This window comes from Drosophila ficusphila, unplaced genomic scaffold (assembly GCF_018152265.1).
Source record: "Drosophila ficusphila isolate 14025-0441.05 unplaced genomic scaffold, ASM1815226v1 contig_412, whole genome shotgun sequence".
Taxonomy (NCBI): domain Eukaryota; kingdom Metazoa; phylum Arthropoda; class Insecta; order Diptera; family Drosophilidae; genus Drosophila; species Drosophila ficusphila.
In genome coordinates this window covers 4879884-4901549 of record NW_025064326.1, presented here as the reverse complement: position 1 = coordinate 4901549, position 21666 = coordinate 4879884, and the positions used below count along the sequence as shown (strand labels likewise).

The window sequence follows — 21666 nt, the reverse complement described above, 5'->3', positions numbered from 1 at the left end:
CTATTTCCATTTCGAAAGAAAACTCCCATTTAGACAGCCGTTGCATCGACCATTTGGCCCATTTACGTAAGTGATAACAAAAACTTGTAATCCGCAAAATCGATAAGATGCTCGCCCAGGACGAGACGGACTTTTATTTGCTCCTTGAGGAGGAGCGGGCGCACAGTGGTCTCGATGGCCGCCGATTACGAGGATGGAACGAGGATTGGGTGGCGGCGACAAGGAAGAGGTCTAAATGGTCGAAGTGTGTGCTGAGCTGCTCGGTTTACATTATCAATCAAGGCGACTGACAATCGACGGATACCTTTCGGCCATATTGAGAGTGACACAAGGCGGGGAATTCAGAAAGGTCCTGTGTGCCAGAACCTTGAACACGATCCTATGTTTAGGCAGGGCTTTTTTATTGCGCAACTTCCTGTCCCAAATAGATTTGGCCTTCAGACCCCCCCCACACACACACACTCACTCACTCACACACACACACAGGAAAGGCAGGAGAGACAAATGTTCGCCGCTAAAGTTAAGTACAAGTTTTCAGTTTTTATTGAGGTCCTGTGGCCATCCCCGAATGCCGAGAGCCACTGAGAAGTGAGCCCAATGACAGGGTCGACTAAATGTCTGCTCAAACATGCCGTACATTATGCCGAAATTAATGAAGACATATTGGCGGCTCTCGTCGAGTGTGGGAGTGCTCATTTAATGAAAATTGGTTGTAGTTCTCTTCTGGCACGCACTTTTCCCGCTGCTCCGTGGAAAACTGCAGTGGCCGAACCCGAAATTATTATTTCCACTCTAGACCAAGACAGCGAACCATTTTTCTTCAACCGAAAACGGGAAAGTCTGTTCTCATCAACGCCAGTCACTCCTTGCTTTTGTCGAGTGTTTTTGTATTTTAAAAAGCGAAAATAAGATAATGCAGTGAGGAAAAAAAGTGTAATATTTAAAAACTTGTGATAGGTTAAAGACATTTAATGCTAAAATAAATTTTACGTTTCAAATAATAGAAAATGAATTAAAACCCTTAAAGGAAAAAATTAATAAATCTTGTTAGATATATATATCGGTGTGGATATTTTTTCCCGGTTCAGGAGGCGTACTGCCAAGTGGGCGTGGCTATGTGCGTGCTCTGTGAAAGAGAAGCTGCCTCGTATAAAAGTGCTTCATTACTTTGCGCAACAGCTCGCGAGAATATAATGAATGGCAATAAACGTGTTTCACATTTTCCTTTTCGCTGCCCCTCCCCTCCGATTTTCCGCATTTTTTACAAAAACATTTTTCATTTTGCTGCTAGACAACTTTTGTGTATGGTCAAGAGAGCCACGCTCGCCTTTCCTCCTCCACTGCCACTTAAAACAATCCTTTCAATAATTTCCATCAGTTGTTAATGCGGTGGGCGGACTGCTTTTAGCAAACTTCCTGTACATGCAAGCCATAAACTTGTTTTCCACTCAATCTTGTTATTATTATTCTGGACCGGATGCTGCCATGCTGCCATGCTGCACTGCGAATAATAGTTGTGAAATAACTCGCCTTAATTGAAGGCCATGTCAATTAGTTGATTTTTCGTAATGCATTTCCTGTAGCGCACTTTACAACGCCAGCTTAAGGTGGCTTTGCAGTTTTAAGCCCTCACTCGCAATTTTCCGGCGGATTAAACTGCGCACTTGCAATTGGGATTCATTAGTGCTTTTCTTTATTTGCCGAAAGACGAGTCGACACTCTTTTTCCCAGAAAGGTCACATTGCCAGCAGCCAGGCTCTTAGAAATTTGAAGTGCTACGAAATTCTTTGCAAAAAAAAAAAAAATGCAATTTGGCAATCGTTTGAGGTTTGCAGGCTTGGGAGCAGACTAAATTGGTTTCAGTTTTTGCTCGAATTTATCTTTTGAAATGCAATCAACCAGCTTAGCCATGAATACGGAAAGCAAAGTTATTGGTGCCATCTGAAGACAAGAAAACTTTGTCTTTGGTGCTAAGCAGACTTTCGAAATTATTCAGAGCTGTCGGGGCATTAAACTAGTTCTGGAAATTGGCTATTAGAAAACTATGATTATATTTTAATATAATTTGTATGTAGGGAATGTCGTCAAGGTTGGACAGTTGTCAGGGTCGGACACTTGCAATTTTTCTAATAAACCAACTATCGCCATCTGTGTGCGAATGTGGTATTAATTGTTATCACTGTGGGAAACTTTTCATCCCTAGCCGCATCCCATAACTGTTAATTTTCCTGTTTTGTTGACATAGTGTCGTGATAGTGAAGAAGAAAGTATTCGAGAACGCGCTAAAAAAGTGGCATAATTCAGCGGAAAATATGCCATCCACAGGGTAAGTTTAAAAATACGTTAAGTGGTTCCCCCTTAACGAAATCCTAAAAAAAATTTGTTCTAAATAAAGCGATTTGGTAGTTATGTTGTGCGGTAGAGTTATGACTCATGTTGTCAGGGTTGGACACTTTTTGTTGTCAAGGTTGGACACCCTTGGTTTTTCCCCATTTGTCAGGATATTTTAATTTTTCCAATGTTTTTTCTATATTGTGAACAAATATACCTACATATTAATTAAAGAAATAGATTAAAGTTCTAAAAATAAAGTATGAGTTGGATGAATAAATAAATTTGGTAATTAATTACTTGATTCAACAAAAAGTGAATTAATTAGTAGATAAGTAAAAAAAATAAATCCTTTGAGTAATAATTTATTTTCTCCCTTTGAAGAGGTTCACGCTACAAGCGAACGACGGAAAGAGGTAAAGTCGACTTGCATAATGCTGTCCTGTTTGTCCTAATTGCGAATCTGATTAATTTTTTTTCATACTTGGTTGTAAAATTTGTTGTTCATAATGAAAAACAGTCGAAAGACATAAAATACACCTGATCCATGGATAATGTCCTCTTTTATTGCTACTTTTCTGAAGTAGCAATTCAAGTGTCCAACCATGACTACAGTGTCCAAGCCTGACTACATTTTTTTTTTTTTAAATACTCGCCATTTCTATGTTTTTCATTTCACAACATAATGTTCATTGTCAGACATACTTATTGCCTTTACCTTTCAAACTATTTACGCAAATGATCTTAATTCTTATTAAAACGATAATTATGGGCAAGGGTCAAAAATGTGTCCAACCCTGACGACATTCCCCTACTGTATTTATGGTTTTGGAAAATTATGAAATAAAGTGGTACCGTGATGGTCAAACTGTGTATATTCTTTTATATAAATCTTCAATGACTTTAGAGTTTTGGAACCCCTTGACTTACCGTATTCAGGTTGGTGATCTTGTCCAGCTCGACGGCCGTGCTGCCGCGATGGTGGTGCAGGTGGTGCAGATGGTGGGTGGTCAGCATGTTGCTCCTTCGGTTGGTGTTGCTCTGGCTGGTTGTCGCTGCTGTTCAATCGAACATGGCCCACGGGTTACAGGATCTCTGCTATTCGTCCTCGGAATCGCGAGGAGCCATCAAGGCAGCACCTCCACTCGCAAATTGGCAATTGCTGATGGATGCACTTAGCTTCGCTTATTTCCAATCACATCACCTGGGTTGCTGACCATCTGCAAAGGCGGCACAAAAACATAGAGTGTTCTTAAGTGGGATTGAAATCGAATTGCATACATATATGCAAAACCGAGCGACACCGGAAAGCGTTGACACGCTTTTTCCGGGACCGCCGGAAAAATGGAAGGTGGTGAATTCGGTTGTGGCATTGCCGATTTCCGGCCCGTCACTTCAATCGATTCCCATTCCGATTCCGCTGGGGATTTGAGTTTGCATTTTGTTGCCATGCCATCGATTTTCAACTGGAACCTGCGTTTGTGCCCCTCGGCAAACAAAAAAAACAACAACAATCCGCTGCGGATGCGACAGTTGGCAACCGCTCTTGGCATTTTCGGCGTTAACACTTCATTTGGCTTTGAGTGGCGGAATTGGCTACTACGTGGCCACAAAGTTGAATCCACTTAGCCCCTGCCCTCCGCTCCCCTCGATTCGCACAAATAAACAAGCAGCCAACAAAGGTCGAGCACGAGTCAGGCGAAATGAAATTAAATTCAGCTCTTGGTGCAGCAGCAATGAGGCGCTTAAACAAAGAGGGTTGCTCGAAAAATTGTAGATATTTGAAGTATCTAAAATATTACAAAAATTAAATAGATTTTTCTTACAATAACAATCAACAGAAAATGGATAACCTATTATTAGTAATTAAGCATTTCACTTCATATTGATGTTTGGCAATTCAGACATGCTTAGTTATCTAATAAGTCTGAAAGCTGAATAAGTTCTCTAGCCACCATCGCATCTTTTCTGACCTTTGCTGGCCCTTCTTCTTCATAAAACGATGAAATTACATTAAAAGAAAAACAAGCCGGCATAACTGAGCCAGCTGCATCAGCTGAAAAGTCAGAAAGCCAGCGCAGAAAGCAAAGCAAACAAATAACGTAGGCTAAGACCCAAGGTAAATTGTTTGCGATGGCGAGGAGATCAGGTGCCGAGATGAGGAGCCATGAAGATGTCTGCCTGCAGGTCGTGTTTGATTCGTGGCAGTCAAGTCGCTCAATTTACCAACACAAATCGCTATGAATTGGCCAAGGGCAAAAGTTTTGAATACATTTCTGAAGGCATTAATTCACGAGGCATGAAAAGAGTACGGAAATGTATTAATTAAATTACTTTCCATTAAGGCAAATAAAATTCTCACGGTTCACTGCATTGGAAACATTTGAATTCCTAGCAAATAAGGCAAGAAATACAAATGACAAAAGATTTCAAGGAAGAAAATAAACATCCTAAACATTTTCCATGAATTACTTCAATTTCTGATGAGCAAAAGATATTTAAAGTTTAAGTAAAACAAAAGAGCCTTCTTTAAAATGTAATTTATTTTAATCTACTAACACACAAAGGAACATTTCGGTTTAATATACATTTCATTATTTTTTTCCAACTGGACAATTTAACTCATGCCGCAAGCGGAAACGAAATTAATTTCCTGTTTGAAAATTAAATTTTCACACTTTGTGGCGCACACAAATGGGGCTTAAGCGTTTTGCGAGCCAACTAAATGCGATGCCACATTTGTGCCTGGGCCACCGTTAATGCAACTGATAAGAGGTGTATGTCTGTTGGCTTAGAGTCACTCTCTTCCCGGAAGGATCCGCATTGTTTGCCATCGAGCGCGAAAGGACGAGCTGCGTGCTCGGCGTCCAAATGCGCCTCATTAAGTCACGGCGCGTTGGAAAATATGCCGCGAAAGGATTAAACGGCGGAGCTGGCGACAAAATGGCGCGCCGCCTATTTAAGGATTTCATCTCCTCGTCTTCGTCCTTTCCACTTTCCCCATCGCCATTTCCATTTTCATTCCTGTTCGCCGGCTAAGTGTAATTAAAAACTTAAATGGAGAAAGAAATTAAATGCGCTGCCTTTGCATTTATGAAACATTAACGCGAATCTCATGCAGATGAAGTTCGGTTTAATTGTCTGTGAGTGTCTCCGCCGATTTAAATCAACTTCGCTCTGCCGCTGTGGCGTATACGCAATATCTGACTCAGAAAAGTTTGCCCAAACATAATGGCGTCTAAGAATAGGATGCCCTTTTATTGGTGTACGGGTATGTGGAAAATCCGCAACAAGAGAATGCCATAATCATGTGAAATAAAACCATTCCTAATGGCAGCCAGCCAGTTTGCGAGTGCATGTTCTCGCTGCCTGGGAATTAGCCTCTCAGTCTCGACACTCTGCCAGACATGCCAGAAACTCATTAGCTTTATTACACAGACACATTCTCTGGCGAAAAGTGAGGAGGCGTCTCTGGGTGAAGCCACCACAAGCCCGAGCATTCGTATTAACTATTCATGTCCACACACACACACACACACCATACCATACCACACATCGCCAGCCACCCAAAAGACATTTGAATAATTTTGACAAATGTGTGATTAATTCAAACATTTTGGCAACTAAGGCTGTCATTTTTTATGCAAGTACGACAGCGAATTAGCACTTCATAAACACGAACTGGCTCAGTATGATATGTGGAATTTAAACGGAACTGTAGGACAGAAATAGCTTTTCAAGCTTCGTTAAATACAAAAAAAAAAAAAAACGTACTGTTTAATTAGCATAAAACCACCCAAGGATTTGGCATGCAATGAATGCAAAAATGTACAGTACTTATACAATAAATTATATTAAAACCAGTAACGATTAGTAAAAAGTTATTTATAGAAATAAACAACAAATAATTAAGTTAAATGTTCTTTATCTCCCACCAAGCATTAGATAAAATCTGAGAAAAGTTCCATATGTGTGGTGCAGGCAAATAAATTTCTTATGAGCCCCAGCCACTTGGCTCTCAGTTCTCGTATGGCCAACGACAGTTAACCTTTGCGAACCGGCTAAGTTCTATTCAAGCCCCCACAATGACTGTCTGATTGGGGCTTGGGCGCTTAAAGACCCTGACAAAGTGAAATTTATGGCACTTCGGCACACTTAAACTGTGCATAAGTCCGCCGAGGAAAAGAGAAATATGAAACAGAAAGTAAGGCAGCAACAATGAGCGGACAGGAGCAGAAAAGTGCACAGAGCAAATAAAAGCGGCGATATAAAAGAGTCGCATGCCGGAAACGGCAAACGACAGTCGGCTGGCTGAGGAGGGGGAAAAGCGGTGGAAAAGCGGGGGAAATGGAAATGGGAGGTGGGAGGGGGGAAGGCTTGGAGCCTAATGCCAATGCCAAACACCGGATGCGGATGTGTGACACATGGCCAAGGGGCGACCTTCCCCTCCCCCTTGAATCCCCTGGCGTCATCTCCCCTCGACTGGCAGCATACGCACATTGTCATTGTCGCTCGCATTTAAGTAGGCGACTTTATTAAGCCGAGGACACCGAGGAGCACCTCCAAAGTGGCCAGAGCGCAGCAAAGCAAATGGCACACCATTTTAGAATGACAAAGGCGTGTACTGTGGGACTAGAAGTACAAAAATATTATTGGCAATTTCCAAAGGAACCAAAAATAGATCATGTAAAATTACAGAAAACAAATTAAATGATATTATAGCTTAAATTAAAGCCCAAATAAAAATGTTTATACTGTTATTATCTGTTGTTTTATTTGATATTATATAAAGAAAATACAATAAAAACACTTCCATATATTTATATGTTTCTCTTTTCAATTAAAACGATTCCTAGTTATTAACATATGCAAGCAGATAAACATCAATTAAATCAGTTTACTTTTGTTCCTCGGCCTGCGACTCCCAAAGTGCCCTTAAATTCAGCGGACTTCGCTCGAGTGCAAATCCCACTGTGCCTCGGCCGTGTGGCCAAAAGAACAAGCGGCATAATGGGCGCAGGACAGGACACCTGGGCACGTGTGGCCGTTGTTTTGACTGGCCTTGCCCCGAACCAGGTGGCATAAAATTAAGCCACGACGACGCTCTTGTCGCCCGGTAGCTTCTTGGGCTCAAGCAAAGGTCGTTTATGGCACGGCCGCAATTTGTTGCTTTTTGATATTTATTTAGACGCGGCGCATGTGAAATGAAAAGCGCCGAGCCGGGCAGGACATAAATCAAAGGCACAAGACGGCGGAAAACCCCGAAGGAAAAGCCGCAGCGGAAAAGGGAAACGCTGCGGCAACAATGGCGGGCGTTCAGGTGCAGGGAGTGCGACTTAAACTGGTTATTTATGGCGGTAGCAAGTTGAGTCTGCACCGCTCAGCTGGGTTTCTCCCATTCAAAAAGCGAGAGGAAGAATGAAATAGAAAGGGAAATAGTTTACATAGTTTCTCAATTTTTATGAATGGAGCTGCTGTGGTTCAACAAAACCTTTCGAATTAAAATCCTCTTTGGGCACCAAAAAGTAGGCAAGGATTTACTACCTTGGCCTTTATGATTTCCAACTAGTTTTGGCCATTTTCCCACCCAGTAACTCTGGTAAGTTCGCTGAAAAGTCGACGAATTAATTCAACCATGGAGAGGAAGAAGAAGGACCCTTGGTCCTGCGCCCTAAATGGCGACGACAGCGATAAATCGTCGAGCAACGAGAGCCCTTCGACGACCAGATCCTCGAGCAGCTCCAGCGACTCCAGCAGCGAGAGCTCCGACGAAAAGAAGCCGGCCAGCGAAATGGAGAGCCTGAGCATTCCCGGCGGCAGCTACGATGTGAGTAACGAGCGCCTGGCCAATTAAGACGGCTTAATCACACCGATTCTCTCCCTGCAATCAGATTGTAACGAAGGGCAATCTGCATCACTTTGTGGAGAAAATCGACGCGAATGCCACGCTGGATGATCAGGCCAGCGACATGGTGGCCAAAATAGCAGATGCCTTCGCTAACGACGTCGCCATGCGCATTGTCAAGTTGGGCAAACACCGAAAGAGCCGAGTTGGCCTTCTGGACCTGGAGTTCGTCCTCAAGAGGGAGTACAACATGGAGTTTCCCAACGAGCACAATGCAAATAAATAATGTAAAACGAGTGGGAAGGAATAAAATAAAGGTGAAATAAATAATCATAAGAAATACATACACATTAATCAATGAAGAAAAAGTAAATAAAAATTGTTTTATTAAAACATTTGTGTACACAAAAGGTTAAAACATTTTACTTGCGTAGTCTTTATGATTAATTAAACCGAACATCGTACTTTTGTAAATCTCACGAAAAATCCCATTCAGCCATCAAATGAAGAGGGGTATTCCTGATTGAAAAAGGGTAAATCGGTAAACCGGATCATGATTAAGCAATTAATAAATTCAATAGCCGCTGTCGAGAGCTCCGACCGCTTTCAATGGCCCCTACAAAACGGTCATCATGGTCTCGGCCGCACTTCCTCCAGCTCTTGACTCTCGCCTTTCAGCCGGGAATTACTCAACGTAAAGTTAAAGTGCCATAAAAATGCCAGGGCACATAATACCACACACACACACACACCCACACTCACACAGTTGCCGGAACACACTCACATGCTCCCATTTATACACATGAACAAGCACAGGGTTTTCCTTTCAGGTCTCTTGCTTAAAAAAGGAGAAAACTAAGGCGAAATTTTCGAGAAGCATTTTATTTTTTCATATTTTTATGCCTGGTGCTTGGAAAATAAGAAATACTTTTTCGCTGGCCATGGCCATGGGCACATTGTGGCGACGGAAGAGAGGCATTATTCTGAGGCTTTTCTCTCTGACTCTTAAACAAAGTTGTATTTACGTATTCAGAAGATGAGTTGTATTTATTTAAATAATAGCCAAGGGATTTATACTGCATCTGTGAATGTTCCTGCATACTTAGTGTCTGCAGTCTCTTATTTTTTTCGCCATTTATATTCGTTAACTGAATTGAATGTATTTATTCCGAAAAATACGTATATGTTTTGTGTTTAATAACAATGACATTTTTATCCAAATGGAATTAAAGTAGTTCAACCTTTCGCTATATGCAATAACTATTGTTTTACCAAGAACAATTGAGTTTCGTAAAAAAGGCTGAAAGGTTTTAAAGCGGACACGCTTTGATTGAATTGCTTTTGTTTCAACTATCTAATTAAATAAATCATTACCCGTGGCAAATGGATTGGTAAAAGCTTAACTATATAATTGAAAACTGATGTTTCGTAAGTGATAAACACGCTGCTATTGATTTAAAGCTTATTCAGGGTTAATTGATTTAATTAATGAATGAGCTTTTGCAGTGAATATAAAAAAATTAATTGAAATTGATTTATTTAAGGATTATGAGTGATACTTTAATACAGGTATCCATGACCATCGACATACTGTTCTAGGCCTTGAATTTTTCTATTAACTGCCAGCGTGGTTACAGCCAAATATAGAAAGTCTTTCATTACATTTCGAGCCACCCTCGAGGCAACCGCAAGCGTTCGCAATCATAATCCAGGAACGACACATTGGGGCGCATTTAAACTGATTTCATATTGGATCAGTGAGTGTTTTCGTTCATGTGGGTGGGGAGTATCCTTGTCTGCATGTGTGTTTGGGTGTGTGTGTCACCAATACAAGCGAGAGCTAGAAGGAAATTCGCTTGCCGTATGTCTTGGCACGCACGCGGGTAAATTCAAGCCGTCGAGGATTTCGGGTAGACGAAATTATAATGAATTTGTCGTGCATACATTCCCCGATGCGTGACTCCCTTTCGCACACACAGACACGGACACAGACACAATCTGCCACGCCCACTCCATTCCATTCCGGACCGATTTGGCTTAGTTCCAGGGAGATAAGCAGTTAAGTGACTTTGTCCCGACATGGCCCTTGGCCTGTTGACGGTTTGGAATCGTGTGCCTGAAATAAATACCAATTCTCGATGGTGTTACAGGCGATGTTGTTGCTAGATAAATTGAATTAAAGTGAAATCAGTCGCCGCTGGCAGTAATAAATTAATGAAATCGCAGCCAGGCGTCAGAATAAAATATGAGGCAAGGACAAAAATACGGGAGCCAAATTGAGCTATCGGCATAAATCAAAGGCTGTGTTTGTAAAGAGATTATGATTAGCCTTGTCGCCCTAGCAAACTTATGAATTAATTTGGGATACGCTTCTTAATGGCTAAATAAATGCAGCGGCAGCCTTAGCAGCTGAAAAGTTTAGAGCACAAATTCTTTTTTAATTAAATTCAAGTGTAGGACGACCTTTTCTGCATGTCAAACGCGAACCGGGGAAACTTCCGCCTTTGAGCGAGTCATTTTCAAAGAAATTCGCAAGTTATTCATGGCAACTTTGGGCCGGGCTAAAACTTGAGCAGAGTGATATGTTACAAAGAGTTGTCGCTGGGCCAAAAAGAACTCCTCTCTGGTTTCCGGCCAAGGTCACTGGGTTGCTGCAATCCGACGCTTTAACCGAGACGAGATTTTGGCACAGGACCCCAAGAAAAAAAAAAGGAGCAATCAATGCCAGTTGATTACCATTTGTGGAGTTGCCCAACTCACTCGCCTGTGAATCAAGTTAATGAACTAAGTGAATTGGAAAAGTTTTCAACTTCTCGAGTTCGGCGCAGGAATACGAGTGTTTGACGTTATCCTTGACGCTTTGACTTTTGAAGTCAAAGGCCACAAAGTCCTAGCGCATTTAATGTGTACTTCGAATTAAAATTAAATATTTTTCTTTATCAGAACAAGATAAAGTTAGGTTAAAAGTTTGCGGGAAGTCAAGATGTAATTAAAATTTAGTTATGATAAAATGATCTCCTTAAGCTCATAAGCTTTAATATGAATGTGACTTTGCTGTCTTTCTAATATCCACTTAAAAGTGGCAACTAACAACACTTTGGAGATATACTATGCTACTCAAAGGTTTTTATACGTTTCCTATAATCCCCCTGGTGTTATTTACGACTGAAGCATCCGCTTTTAATACCCATCATAAAAAAGGCGACTAAGCTGACTTGGTTTAGTGCTCTTCATAAATTCGTCACGTTCAATTTCCGCTGCGACACCTTCGATGCCATCGATGAGAAGTGTTTAGTTTAATGCATTGTCATAAATTTAATGCATACCCAAATGACATTTAAAATCAAAATCCAGCACTTGAGTCAGCCAATTCAAGTCGTTTTTGAAATTGTGCTTGAATCTGTTTTATGGCCTCGATGGCAAAACCAACTTGAGGCCAAGTCGAGGGCTGAAAAGCCCCCATTCGGTCATAAAGAAATGTTTGCCAATTTATTTATGGCAATACAGGCCGTCATTTCCCAGACTAACATGTATAAAATTATGATAAATACATTTTTAATGGCGGCCAAATGTGATTTGGAGAATTTATTTAATCTAATTGCACTGCAATGTGCAATTGTGGCAAATTGTCATCTGTCACGGAAATTGAAGTGTTTGCGTAGCAAATCAGGGACATTGGCAAAGCGAATGCGGCTCCTTGGCAGTAACCCCATTACCACTAAGTGCCATTGCAGGCGGGCCAAGAAAAATTACCTGCTCGGTGGGAGGGGGAGCGTTGCAGAAGAGAAGGTGCCGCACAGTGGGGTGTTCACCTCGAATTTCGAAGACTTCTGGTGGTTTCCGTTTACGAAGCAATCAATATAAAAACTTATGAAAACAAATATTGCTGCTTTACAAACTGATAAATATAAATAAAATAAAACAAATTTAAAGGCTTAAGCAAAACGCTTTGCTTTTGATTTGTTTTTCTATAGAATCCTCTTTCACTTTTTGTAGTAACTTAAAATCGAAGCACATAAAGGTAGTGCAAATATAAAATGCTGTTAAGTAAGTGGGAAATGTTATAGTAGAATGTTAATCCTTCACCCAGTTTAGCCACCATTTCGAGACATCCCACCCATGGTACTTCACAGCTTGTGTTTGCATTTGCATTTCATTAAAACACAGGCAGGTAAACAAGTTGCCGCCCATGGCACTCACTCACTCAGCTCGGCTCAACCTCAACCTTTCCTCCTCCTCCAGCTCCGTCCTGCTCCTCAGCCGGAACCTCTGTACGGCCGTACCCGCGACTACGGCGGATGACGATGAGGATGACTACGGCGATGGCGATGACTACGGGCACTGGGATCGCGCTGTTGTTTCAGCTTTCGGCTGCTGGCATTGAGTGCCAGGTGACAGTGGGCCCAGTTGCCTCAAAGGGCGGGCGCTGCAGCAGGAGGCGGAGGCGGGAGCGGGGGCGTGGCAAGTGCAGTGGAATTGCAGGCGAGTGGATTTCAAGGCGGCCACTGATTGCACGCGGAACGTGACACGCCCACGGGCATTACAATAAGTATACGCCCGGTGTGTTTCAATTAGTTTGGCGTTACGGCCGAATAAACACGTTAAAAGTGCGTGTAAACAAACAGGGAGGCCATGGGAATGCCAGGAGATAATGACGACATGTCCGTGGGCAAACAATAAAAGCGTCGGCCAAATTAGGCTGCCATATCAGACGGACCTGACCACGTTATTCGGTCGACAAACAAACAAACTGTCACTTGTCACTGGCGACCCCGTGTTTTTCTTATTTTTTGTTCTCTCCCCCGGGAAGGAAAGGGAAACGGGCATCTGGTCAGATAATTTTCTTTGTTTTCCGGCAAATGTTTTCATTTTTTATCCGCTATTTTTCCGCCTATTTTATCACGCTTTGCGTCTTTTATATTTTGTTTTAGCCCCTGTTTACCTTTCACGCACGTTCACGAGCTCGGAAACCCAGACAGGTAGCAATATGCAAATCAAACAGTGGGGAAACGGCGTTGACAAACGCCGCAAAAAAAGTGAAGGGGAAAGTGCGGAGGAGGAGGAGGGTGAAGGCAAATCCATCGGCATGGAATCCACGTGCATCCCAAGTGCCCCGGGGAAATTCGAGCAGCACATAAAAGAAGAACTTCTCTAATGCAATCCGCCCTGAATTCCGGCTTATGACAGCTCGAATGTCGAACTACGTGTCGGCTCGTTTCGCTCCTGGCGAAATTTAAATACGTCACTGCCTTGATCCGATTTGAATTTATTTAATTTGCATTTACTTAGGTGTTTCCTGGCTTACTCTGCATTGTTTCAAGACCTTGGCCTAAGTTTTATTTTCTACTTTTGTGATGTTATTTCATTATTTCTAATTGATTGCGTTAACTGAAACATGAGAGTTTTTCTTTGTGAAACTCAAATAGATTACTTTAACTGGCGTGATGGGCTAGTTTATTTTAATTGCTTTAAATAAATTGTAACTCAGAAGTGGTTGATGTTATCGCCCTCCGATCAGCTTCATCGAAATGGTGTGAATATTAATTAAACGTTTTCAATATTAGTTTATGCCTTGAACACGGTACGGAACTTTAAAGAGCATAACATTACATTTCAAATTTCTTTTGAATCCTTTGGAGGTACGGTATTTTAAATTTAAAATTTAAGCATTTGTAGTTGGACTTTTTTTACTTTGAGAAGCTTGTTGCAGTTCGTTATATTTTTACACATTTCTACGAACACCATGGAGTTTAATACAAAAAACTTTGCTCTACACATTTATTTAACTTCTCAGTGCTATGTTTCAACCCAATTCTGAGCTGTAATTAAGCTTACATTGAAGTTCCTTCCCAATTGGCTATTCACATAGTGATCGACCCACGCCGATTGCCCAGTTCAATTATTGACACATTATCTGCTGCTCAATTCACGCACGATAGCCGCCACTCTGACCACTGACCATTATTGACTCAATGCAGGCAGTGGGAATTGCCGTATCGCGTATACGCCATGTGTGGCTCGAATCGAAAACCGAACGCAATTTGCTTGACATGCGCGCGGGCTTTCTTGGCCGCGTGCTCTCGCCTCGACGTCTGCTGTTAGACTGAAAGCCAGAAAACTTGTCAGAGGCTGTGGCTGTTGGCCCACTCAAAGCGTTAACATGCGCTCGACAGCAACAGCTGCTCTGTTAACTTGTTTGAGCGCTCTTCTGGCCATTCATTCATAATTGTTTTGAGTGAAATTGTGTATTGGCCTGATGTTTATTTCTCCTCTGCGGGAATGCAGAGAAAACAAGCAGAGCAGCAAAAACAACTTTAATGGGTTTATAGTTTTGAGGAATATAATTTATGGAACTAGCTAATTTTAATATTTCTCTTCTATGAGTTTTTGTGTCATTTTCTTTAATTTTCTTTAAAAAAAAAACCTTAAGATATGTATTTGATTTTAATAATAACAACAATAATCTTTCAAAAATGTGTAGTTTTATTATTTTATAAAGATTTGAAAAGCATCTTTAATCCCAATATGTTTAAATATCTTTCTTATCATAACTTGCACACTCAAGCACTTTGAGTCTCAAATTTGACAACATGCGAGTAAGTTATGATCATAAATGCCTTGGATTAGGAATTGCAAAGCAAAAATAATATGCAAAACTGGATGGGGCAAGTAACTGATATTGTTATGGATTTTTCTCGGTGCCAGATTGTTTTGCCAGCAGGACGAAAAATCAATTTGCTAAGCCAAATGCGTCGCTGGGGAGCAACTGAGTTGGCCGTCATTCCCGCCACGTGCCTCGCAAATGTTAATGAGCCTGCGTGCCATAGCCTTTATTTTTATTATGCCCCACTACAGTTTCTATGAATACATAGCCGTACGCACTTATATATGCAAAAAAGGGAAATGTTGACCTTTCCCGCGCTGTCAATGCTGGCCAGAAAAGCATAACAAACAAATGCGCGTGAAATGTCAAAATCACTGTCTGCCTGCGAAAACAGAAAGGAGTGGAAAATGGTAAGAGGAAGTGAATGTGGAAGTTTATGGGGAAGGGAAGCGGGGAAGTGGAAGTGGAAACTGCGAAAGAAAGATGACGACGCATAAGCGAAAAACAAGCAAAATGCTAAGGGCGAGGCAATCAAGAAAAATTTCTCCAGCAAATGGCATGGCAAATACAAATACAAATACAAACACCAGCAAAAACCACAGCAAATTCAAGTGGCTGCAAGTGGGGATTGTGTGGCAGTGGCACGAGTTGATGATGAGGTAGCCCATAAACAGACACACACATGCTACCCGCCAGCAGCCTTAACAAGGCTCAAGTGAATTATAAAAAATAAATGCTCCAATGAATCCGACTCTTTGATACCCGATATGCGCCCGTTGTCACCGCAAATTGAAAGCTGGGATAATTTCTCTATATTTTTGTGTTTTCTCTGCTTTAAGGGGTTATATACCTTTTTTATTTTCAAAAAATCGAAAATTTTTTTATTGTTTTATCTTAAAGAACAACTCTTTGAGAATATTTTCCCAAATTTTCATAGAGATTCGAGCAGTAGAAAAAAGTTACAGCGCTTCTAACCGCGCGCCTCGTAGCGGCTAGAACCGGAACTTGAAACTTTAAACGCGAATATCTCGAAATGGTGTTTCTTGAAAAATGACTTTGCGGTGATAACGATTGGCGGAAAACTACTAAGCCGATTTACTCCAAATTTTTTTTAAATGTTCGTAATGAAATTGTCTTGTGCTTGAACGATCGACTTTTCACGCAAAAATTTTTTTTCGCCGAAATTAATTTTTTAGTGAAATTTCTAGAGACCAAAAAGCTCATTTTTAGCATAAAACGTTCCCGTATGCATAAAAAAATAAAAAAATTTTAAATCGTTCGTTCAAGCACAAGATATTACTCTAAACTAATGAAATTTTTTTACTTTTATGGTTTCAATTGACCGGTTCGACCAGGAGCGTTATCACCGCAAGGCTCTAAAAAAAAAAGGCCTCTAAGGGAAACAGCCACCCCTTAAAAACTAATTGATATTTTGTCACGAAATTTTGCACAAACATAGTTAATAAAGTGTACTATCAAAAAATTAAAACACCCGTGTAATTAAATAATTGCTACATACCTAAAAAAAAATCCGAACTTTCCTCTTTTTTTTCGACAAAGAAGGTATATAACCCCTTAAACTTTCATGTTTATGCTTAACTCTATTCGAAATAGAATTACGCATTTAGTACTAAAGTCCAGCAGTATAAACTTTAGAACAAGGAAAAGTAAAGCTCATAAAATGCAGACTGTTTTCTCTTCTACACAAACAACCCCATTTAAATAAGAATTAAACCAACAAAATTGCGTGAAAGCACTTTAAAAGTGAATAAAGAAGTTATTGATAGTAAACTCACGCACTGCTTAAAACCGAAGTGTTCCTTGGCTGAACTCCAGTCGAGTGGTGGCTGTATTTTATAAATTGCAGCTCCCGCAGTTCTTGGCCAACTGCTTGTGGTCTAGAGCAGAATGTTATACATGGTTTTATCCTGTTTTTTTTGTAGCCATTGGCGTGGGGTTAGTAAACCGCTGGTAGCTTGTGTGCGGTTTTGTTTGGCCCTCGTTTTATCGTGTGGCCAAGAGCTTGTGTGTCGACAATTTTGAGTATAACGCGAGGAAGCAAGATACCGACTGCTTAAGGCTTAGAGCAACAAGCTCCGAATTAGCCGCAAGTGGGGCCCTCCTGCTGCGGCACATGTGGCAAAAGCAATTGCGCCCACTCACATTGCAACTTTCTGCAGCACAAAAAGTGTCAGTTTGTCATCGCCCCGGCAACTGAAAAGCAAACTTGCTAGCGGAAAAATAATGTACAACCTTTGCGGTCTTACTGTTGGCTTCCATTAGGAGCAACTTTTAATTAGTTAAAGTTTATCGGAGAATTTGCATGTGCAAAACTTTGCCTGGCGCAACGCTGCGTATGCTTAACGTTTTCCCCACATTTGAATTGCACTGCGTGTAGAAATCAATTGGAATTCCATTTCGACGAAAAACAAAGAAGTCAGGACCTTGCTCTCATGAAATGGCAATGAAATAAAACAAAGGCTTAGCAAACGGCCGTCAGGCTGTCAGAAGCAAATTATTTTTGCCACTGGAGTTCATCATTAAAAGGGGATCAATTTACGCAACAGCGCATAACAATGCAGCAGCTGAAATCTTTCTGTTTTGGCCAAAGTGAAAGCCAGCCTTGGCTTTGGTCGTAAGTCCCAATTAATTGCATGCATTTCGGAAACTTAAAGCCCCCTTTACTCGAGTCTCGAAATGCTTTGCATTTAGAGGTCCTTCTGGCTTTCGGGGGATATTCGTGCTTATATATCGTGCTGCTAGATCTGAAAATGTAAATGCGATGCAGGCGACAAAAATACGCTCCACTGCGCTCCCTCGCTCTCGGTTTTCGGCTCTTACTTTATTTTTTGGTCCAGAACACTAATGAGCATTTAAGCTTGCGGCTTGGCCTGGTCTTCATTTTATTTCTATTTTTTCCACTGCTGTTGCATTTGCATAAATTGAAGTATTCAAATGGCCCGGAGGAAATAAAGTTGCGTTTTTAGTGTAATTGATTTGCATTTTAAACGAATTTAGAGCACAGTCAGTGTTAATTTTTCGTGTAACATGGTTCTCATTAACTTTTTATATGGCAGCCAATTTCATTTTTGACCAAAATCGCACAACCAAATCCCACAGTGTTTTCTTTTGATTTTTTGATTAGTTTTTCATTGATTTATGGCCACGTTTTATTGAATTCGGACCTCGTATGTCGCTGCCCTCAAAGTGCACACTTTAATCTGGCCAAATGTTTGCGCTCCCTTCGTTGCCAATTTTCGTTTTTGTTTTTCTCCCCACTTTGCTGCCTGTTTGTTTGTATCTCATTCTGGGCCATTTAATGCGTGTACGCAATATCTGTTGGAATTTCTTGGTAGCCACAACGGAAGCGCTAAACCAAACATAAAAACAAACAGCTCTCTTAATCGTGTATAAATGTTTATGCTCGTGTGTCGGCATAGTTTTATGTCTCAATTGAAGCGTTTGCCGGGCAAATAAAAATAATCAGCAAGTCAATATCCCGATGGGCAGCGGAAGGAACGCTTAAATCTTCTGCCTGTCTATTTTCGTGCACTTCATTATCGAGTTTGCTTTATTTCTTCATCGACTGTCCAGATGATGATGAAGTGTTTCGGTTCGCGAAATTAATACCATGAATGATCCATGATTGCTTAATAATGGAAAAGCGCTTAGTTAATTGTGCATCACACATGGTAACCGATAGGGAAATATTGATTGCGACACGTGCAGAAACCGAATTATGCCGGCATAGTTCGCTCGATTACTCATAAGAGTAATATAAATTGAAATTAATTACCAAATTGCTAATGTTTCTTATAATGGTGTTTTTATTAAATGACAGTTTGAAGTCGTTTTTCAATAAAATGCTCATAATGGATTGTTTAGGCTTGCCTTAGTTATTCCTTTGGCCCATAAATCAATATGTATCTCGAATACCATTTCATTGAAACTTTATTTATGAGCCACAAAGTTGTTTGTCAGTTATTTAGAAATCATGGAAGGACAAAATTGTGTTTTCTGATAGGCGACGCTTTCACAAAATTATCACTGCAATAAATCTTAAACTTGAAGTGTAGTTTTAATTAAGGCAAAATGTTGTTGAAATATTGATGTTTTGCCGAACGATTGTTTGAGATCCCTGGCAGTGTTGAATCTAAAATGATAAAAGCTTGGCAACGACCAGAAATACATATAAATTGATTTGAACTTACTGCGTGTAGTTTGTTTAACTTTTTTATATTTGAAGATCCTCGATCCTGATAGATTAATCATTTAAATCTCGTCCATACCGGGAGAGTTCACTGATATAGCGGTTGAGGACCTGCAGTCTGCCATTCAGTTGACGGAAGGTATTCATAATGCCATTTGAGCCCAGTGCTGCGTTGAGACCCAGACATTCTGCGTTCAGGTCGAAGGCGTACCGCTGCAACATCATCATGATGACCCCAATGTTGTGCTTGCGGACTGGATCCAGGGTTTCAAGATGGCTGTCGGTACCAAACAGGGTCTGCTCGTCTAGCAGCTCTAGCAGGATATCCATTCGAAGCAGGATCCGCCGCAAACGATTTAAACAATTCGGAACAAACTCATTGTTTTCCATTGCAACGGCGTTTGGATATTGCATCGTGTTTAAATATATTTTCTGATCTCTTTCCTATTATATACACCAGCTTATGTATTTTCTCATTGATATTTTTCTTACGTTGTTAAGACCTGAGCCTTCACTTAAAAAATTATTGTATCCACTCCGTAGCTTCACCAGATTTGCGAAGTCATTCAATTACAACAGTGTTGCCAGATCCGTTTTAAGACATTTATGTGAAATTTAAATTTACCAATCTTTTTCTTTAAATATATATCAGGTTATTTTTTTAAAATTCATCCTAATTTATTTCTTTTCTAGTAGTAGTAGTATGATAATATATATGGATCTTTACAATAACCGGAATCGGATTACATTTCCACTGTTCCATTTTCAACGATGATCAATAAGGCATTCTCTCAGTCTGGCAACCTTAGTTTCACCTCGTGGTTTTTCCGAAGAATTTCTTCTTATTGTCTGTTTGGTTAGTTATAACTTGTATTATTTTTTTAATATTTTAAGAAGTGATAAAGAATGATGTCCGGAATTCTGAAACGCTCAGTGTCGAGTGGAAGCAGAGGTAAAAAATTGAATGTAGCCTGTATGTCTGATAATAGCATCGTGACTCAATCCAACTTGTTAATAGGAGCTATGGATCCGATAGACCAGTTCCTAGAGCAGTACTTTCTCTTCCGGAAGCACACGTCGAAAGACTCGTCGAATTTGTTTCGCGTAATAGCTGAGCATGTTTACGACACCCAGATCCTGCACTACGAGGTCCGCAAGGAGTGCGTGCGCTACATGTTCCGGAAAAGGCGTAGCTTCCAACGATTTGTAAGTGGCGACTATGACGAGTACCTGATTCAGCTGCAGAAGCCCAGGACGCGGGGCACCGTGCTCGAATTGCGCGCGATGTGTCACCTGTACCGCCGAAATGTCATCATTTACGAACCCTACAATCTGGGTCAGCATATAATCTACGGCAAGGATTACCCAGAGACGCTACGGATTTTCTTGGACCATAAAGGTCGCTTTGACTCTGTGCTAACCATGTCGGAGATGGATATGGCCGCCGTTGCTCAGGCCGTTTCCTTCAACCTGCTCTACATAAAGGTCTTCCGTCTGCCGGACGTCAACCTCGCAGTGGAGTGGATGCTGTATCCACAGGCCTTTAGGTGGGGCACCGACATCGAGCTCGATCAACAAGGAAGAGTCATCCGTTTGCTGTGCAGCAATGGAAGGAGCTTTAAGCTAGATCGTCCGGAGGACACAAGATGTATCCTAAAAACCTACAGGGAGTGCCCGTTTCACAATCGTAGGCTGGACCTGCACGAAAGGAGGTTGGAGCCCATGCCCTTGTCCTGCACGCGGCGCATTCTCGAGGAGAATCGCCTGCCTATTCCATATATGGTAGCCAAATCATTGAATCCGTATATGTACCGAAACGTGGAGCTCACCTGTCTGATCGCAGATAGCCGCGAAGCAAAATCCATGAATCTCTATACGGGCGACTACAACTTTAAGGTGGGGGCAAAGTGCCAGGTGGAGTTGCTAGACGACGGTCACAGGGATCTGAGCATTTGCCACATCCAGGAAATCAGCGAAGACAAAGTTGCATGCCAGGTCTTCGTTGAAGGGCTGGGCGAATTCCTTGATGTGCCCTATGATAGTTTACATCCACTGCCGCCCAACGAATTCATTCCCTGGGAACGTCCACCCAGGTGTCGAGCTTCCAAAATGAGTCGCCAGAAGCGACATGCACCCCAGATGAATAATTTAAGCAATTTCCAGCCGGGTCGACAATACCAACGCCTCAAAAAAGCGGCACCGGATCAAAATCGAAGATTGGAAAAGGCCCCGAATAAATTTCAAACAGCGAATGCGCCTGCACAGGTTAATCAACAGATGCCGCTGCCTATCCCGAAGCTTGCAATTGCTCCGCCAAATCCGCAGTACATGGCACCCCCACCGACGTCCTTTTCACGCCCGGTTTACGTACCAGCTGCGCAGCCTCAAGGATTTATACAACATAGCCGGCCTTTGATGCCCAGGGCCTATCAACTCGGACAGCTAATGGTTCGTCCACCCGGACCCACTTACTTTGTCGCTCCGCCCGGAGGTTGTCCTCAAACCGGAAAGATGCCGCTCCCTTATGTGGTGCACAATTCGCCAATGATGACTAACTCTCCAAATAGTCCCGACTCGACTGCTAAATAGTGGAATGCATTTTTTAATCCTATACTTTTTAAGCTTTGATGCATGTAAATTTTAAAAATAAAAATGTCAACCCACAACTTATCAATA

The 21666-nt window shown here is 41.4% G+C and overlaps 4 protein-coding genes across 4 annotated transcripts in view; 2 read left to right on the top strand and 2 right to left on the bottom strand.

Annotated features, from left to right (window-relative positions):
• Window positions 1–14265, bottom strand: part of LOC108089979 — a 30819-nt gene extending 16554 nt beyond the window's left edge. The window contains exons 1-2 of the mRNA XM_017188480.2: window positions 14012–14265; window positions 3262–3551 (exon numbers count right to left, since the gene is read on the bottom strand). Of these exons, the coding sequence (XP_017043969.1) occupies window positions 3262–3348 (87 nt within the window). The 5' untranslated portion in view covers window positions 3349–3551; window positions 14012–14265. The remainder of the gene's footprint in view (window positions 1–3261; window positions 3552–14011) is intronic.
• On the top strand, window positions 7965–8594 carry LOC108089980. The gene is made up of 2 exons (XM_017188481.2): window positions 7965–8158; window positions 8223–8594. The coding sequence occupies exons 1-2, from the start codon at window positions 7967–7969 to the stop codon at window positions 8460–8462; spliced, it is 432 nt and encodes a 143-aa protein (XP_017043970.1). The 5' UTR covers window positions 7965–7966; the 3' UTR covers window positions 8463–8594.
• A 4448-nt stretch (window positions 14266–18713) lies between the features above and the next one.
• On the bottom strand, window positions 18714–19614 carry LOC108089803. The gene is made up of 2 exons (XM_017188201.2): window positions 18992–19614; window positions 18714–18933 (listed from the first exon to the last, which is right to left on the bottom strand). The coding sequence occupies exon 1, from the start codon at window positions 19402–19404 to the stop codon at window positions 19045–19047; it is 360 nt and encodes a 119-aa protein (XP_017043690.1). The 5' UTR covers window positions 19405–19614; the 3' UTR covers window positions 18714–18933; window positions 18992–19044.
• A 216-nt stretch (window positions 19615–19830) lies between these two features.
• Window positions 19831–21632, top strand: LOC108089797 (protein ovarian tumor locus). The gene is made up of 2 exons (XM_017188193.2): window positions 19831–19942; window positions 20009–21632. The coding sequence occupies exons 1-2, from the start codon at window positions 19897–19899 to the stop codon at window positions 21577–21579; spliced, it is 1617 nt and encodes a 538-aa protein (XP_017043682.2). The 5' UTR covers window positions 19831–19896; the 3' UTR covers window positions 21580–21632.
• The last annotated feature ends 34 nt before the right edge of the window (window positions 21633–21666 follow it).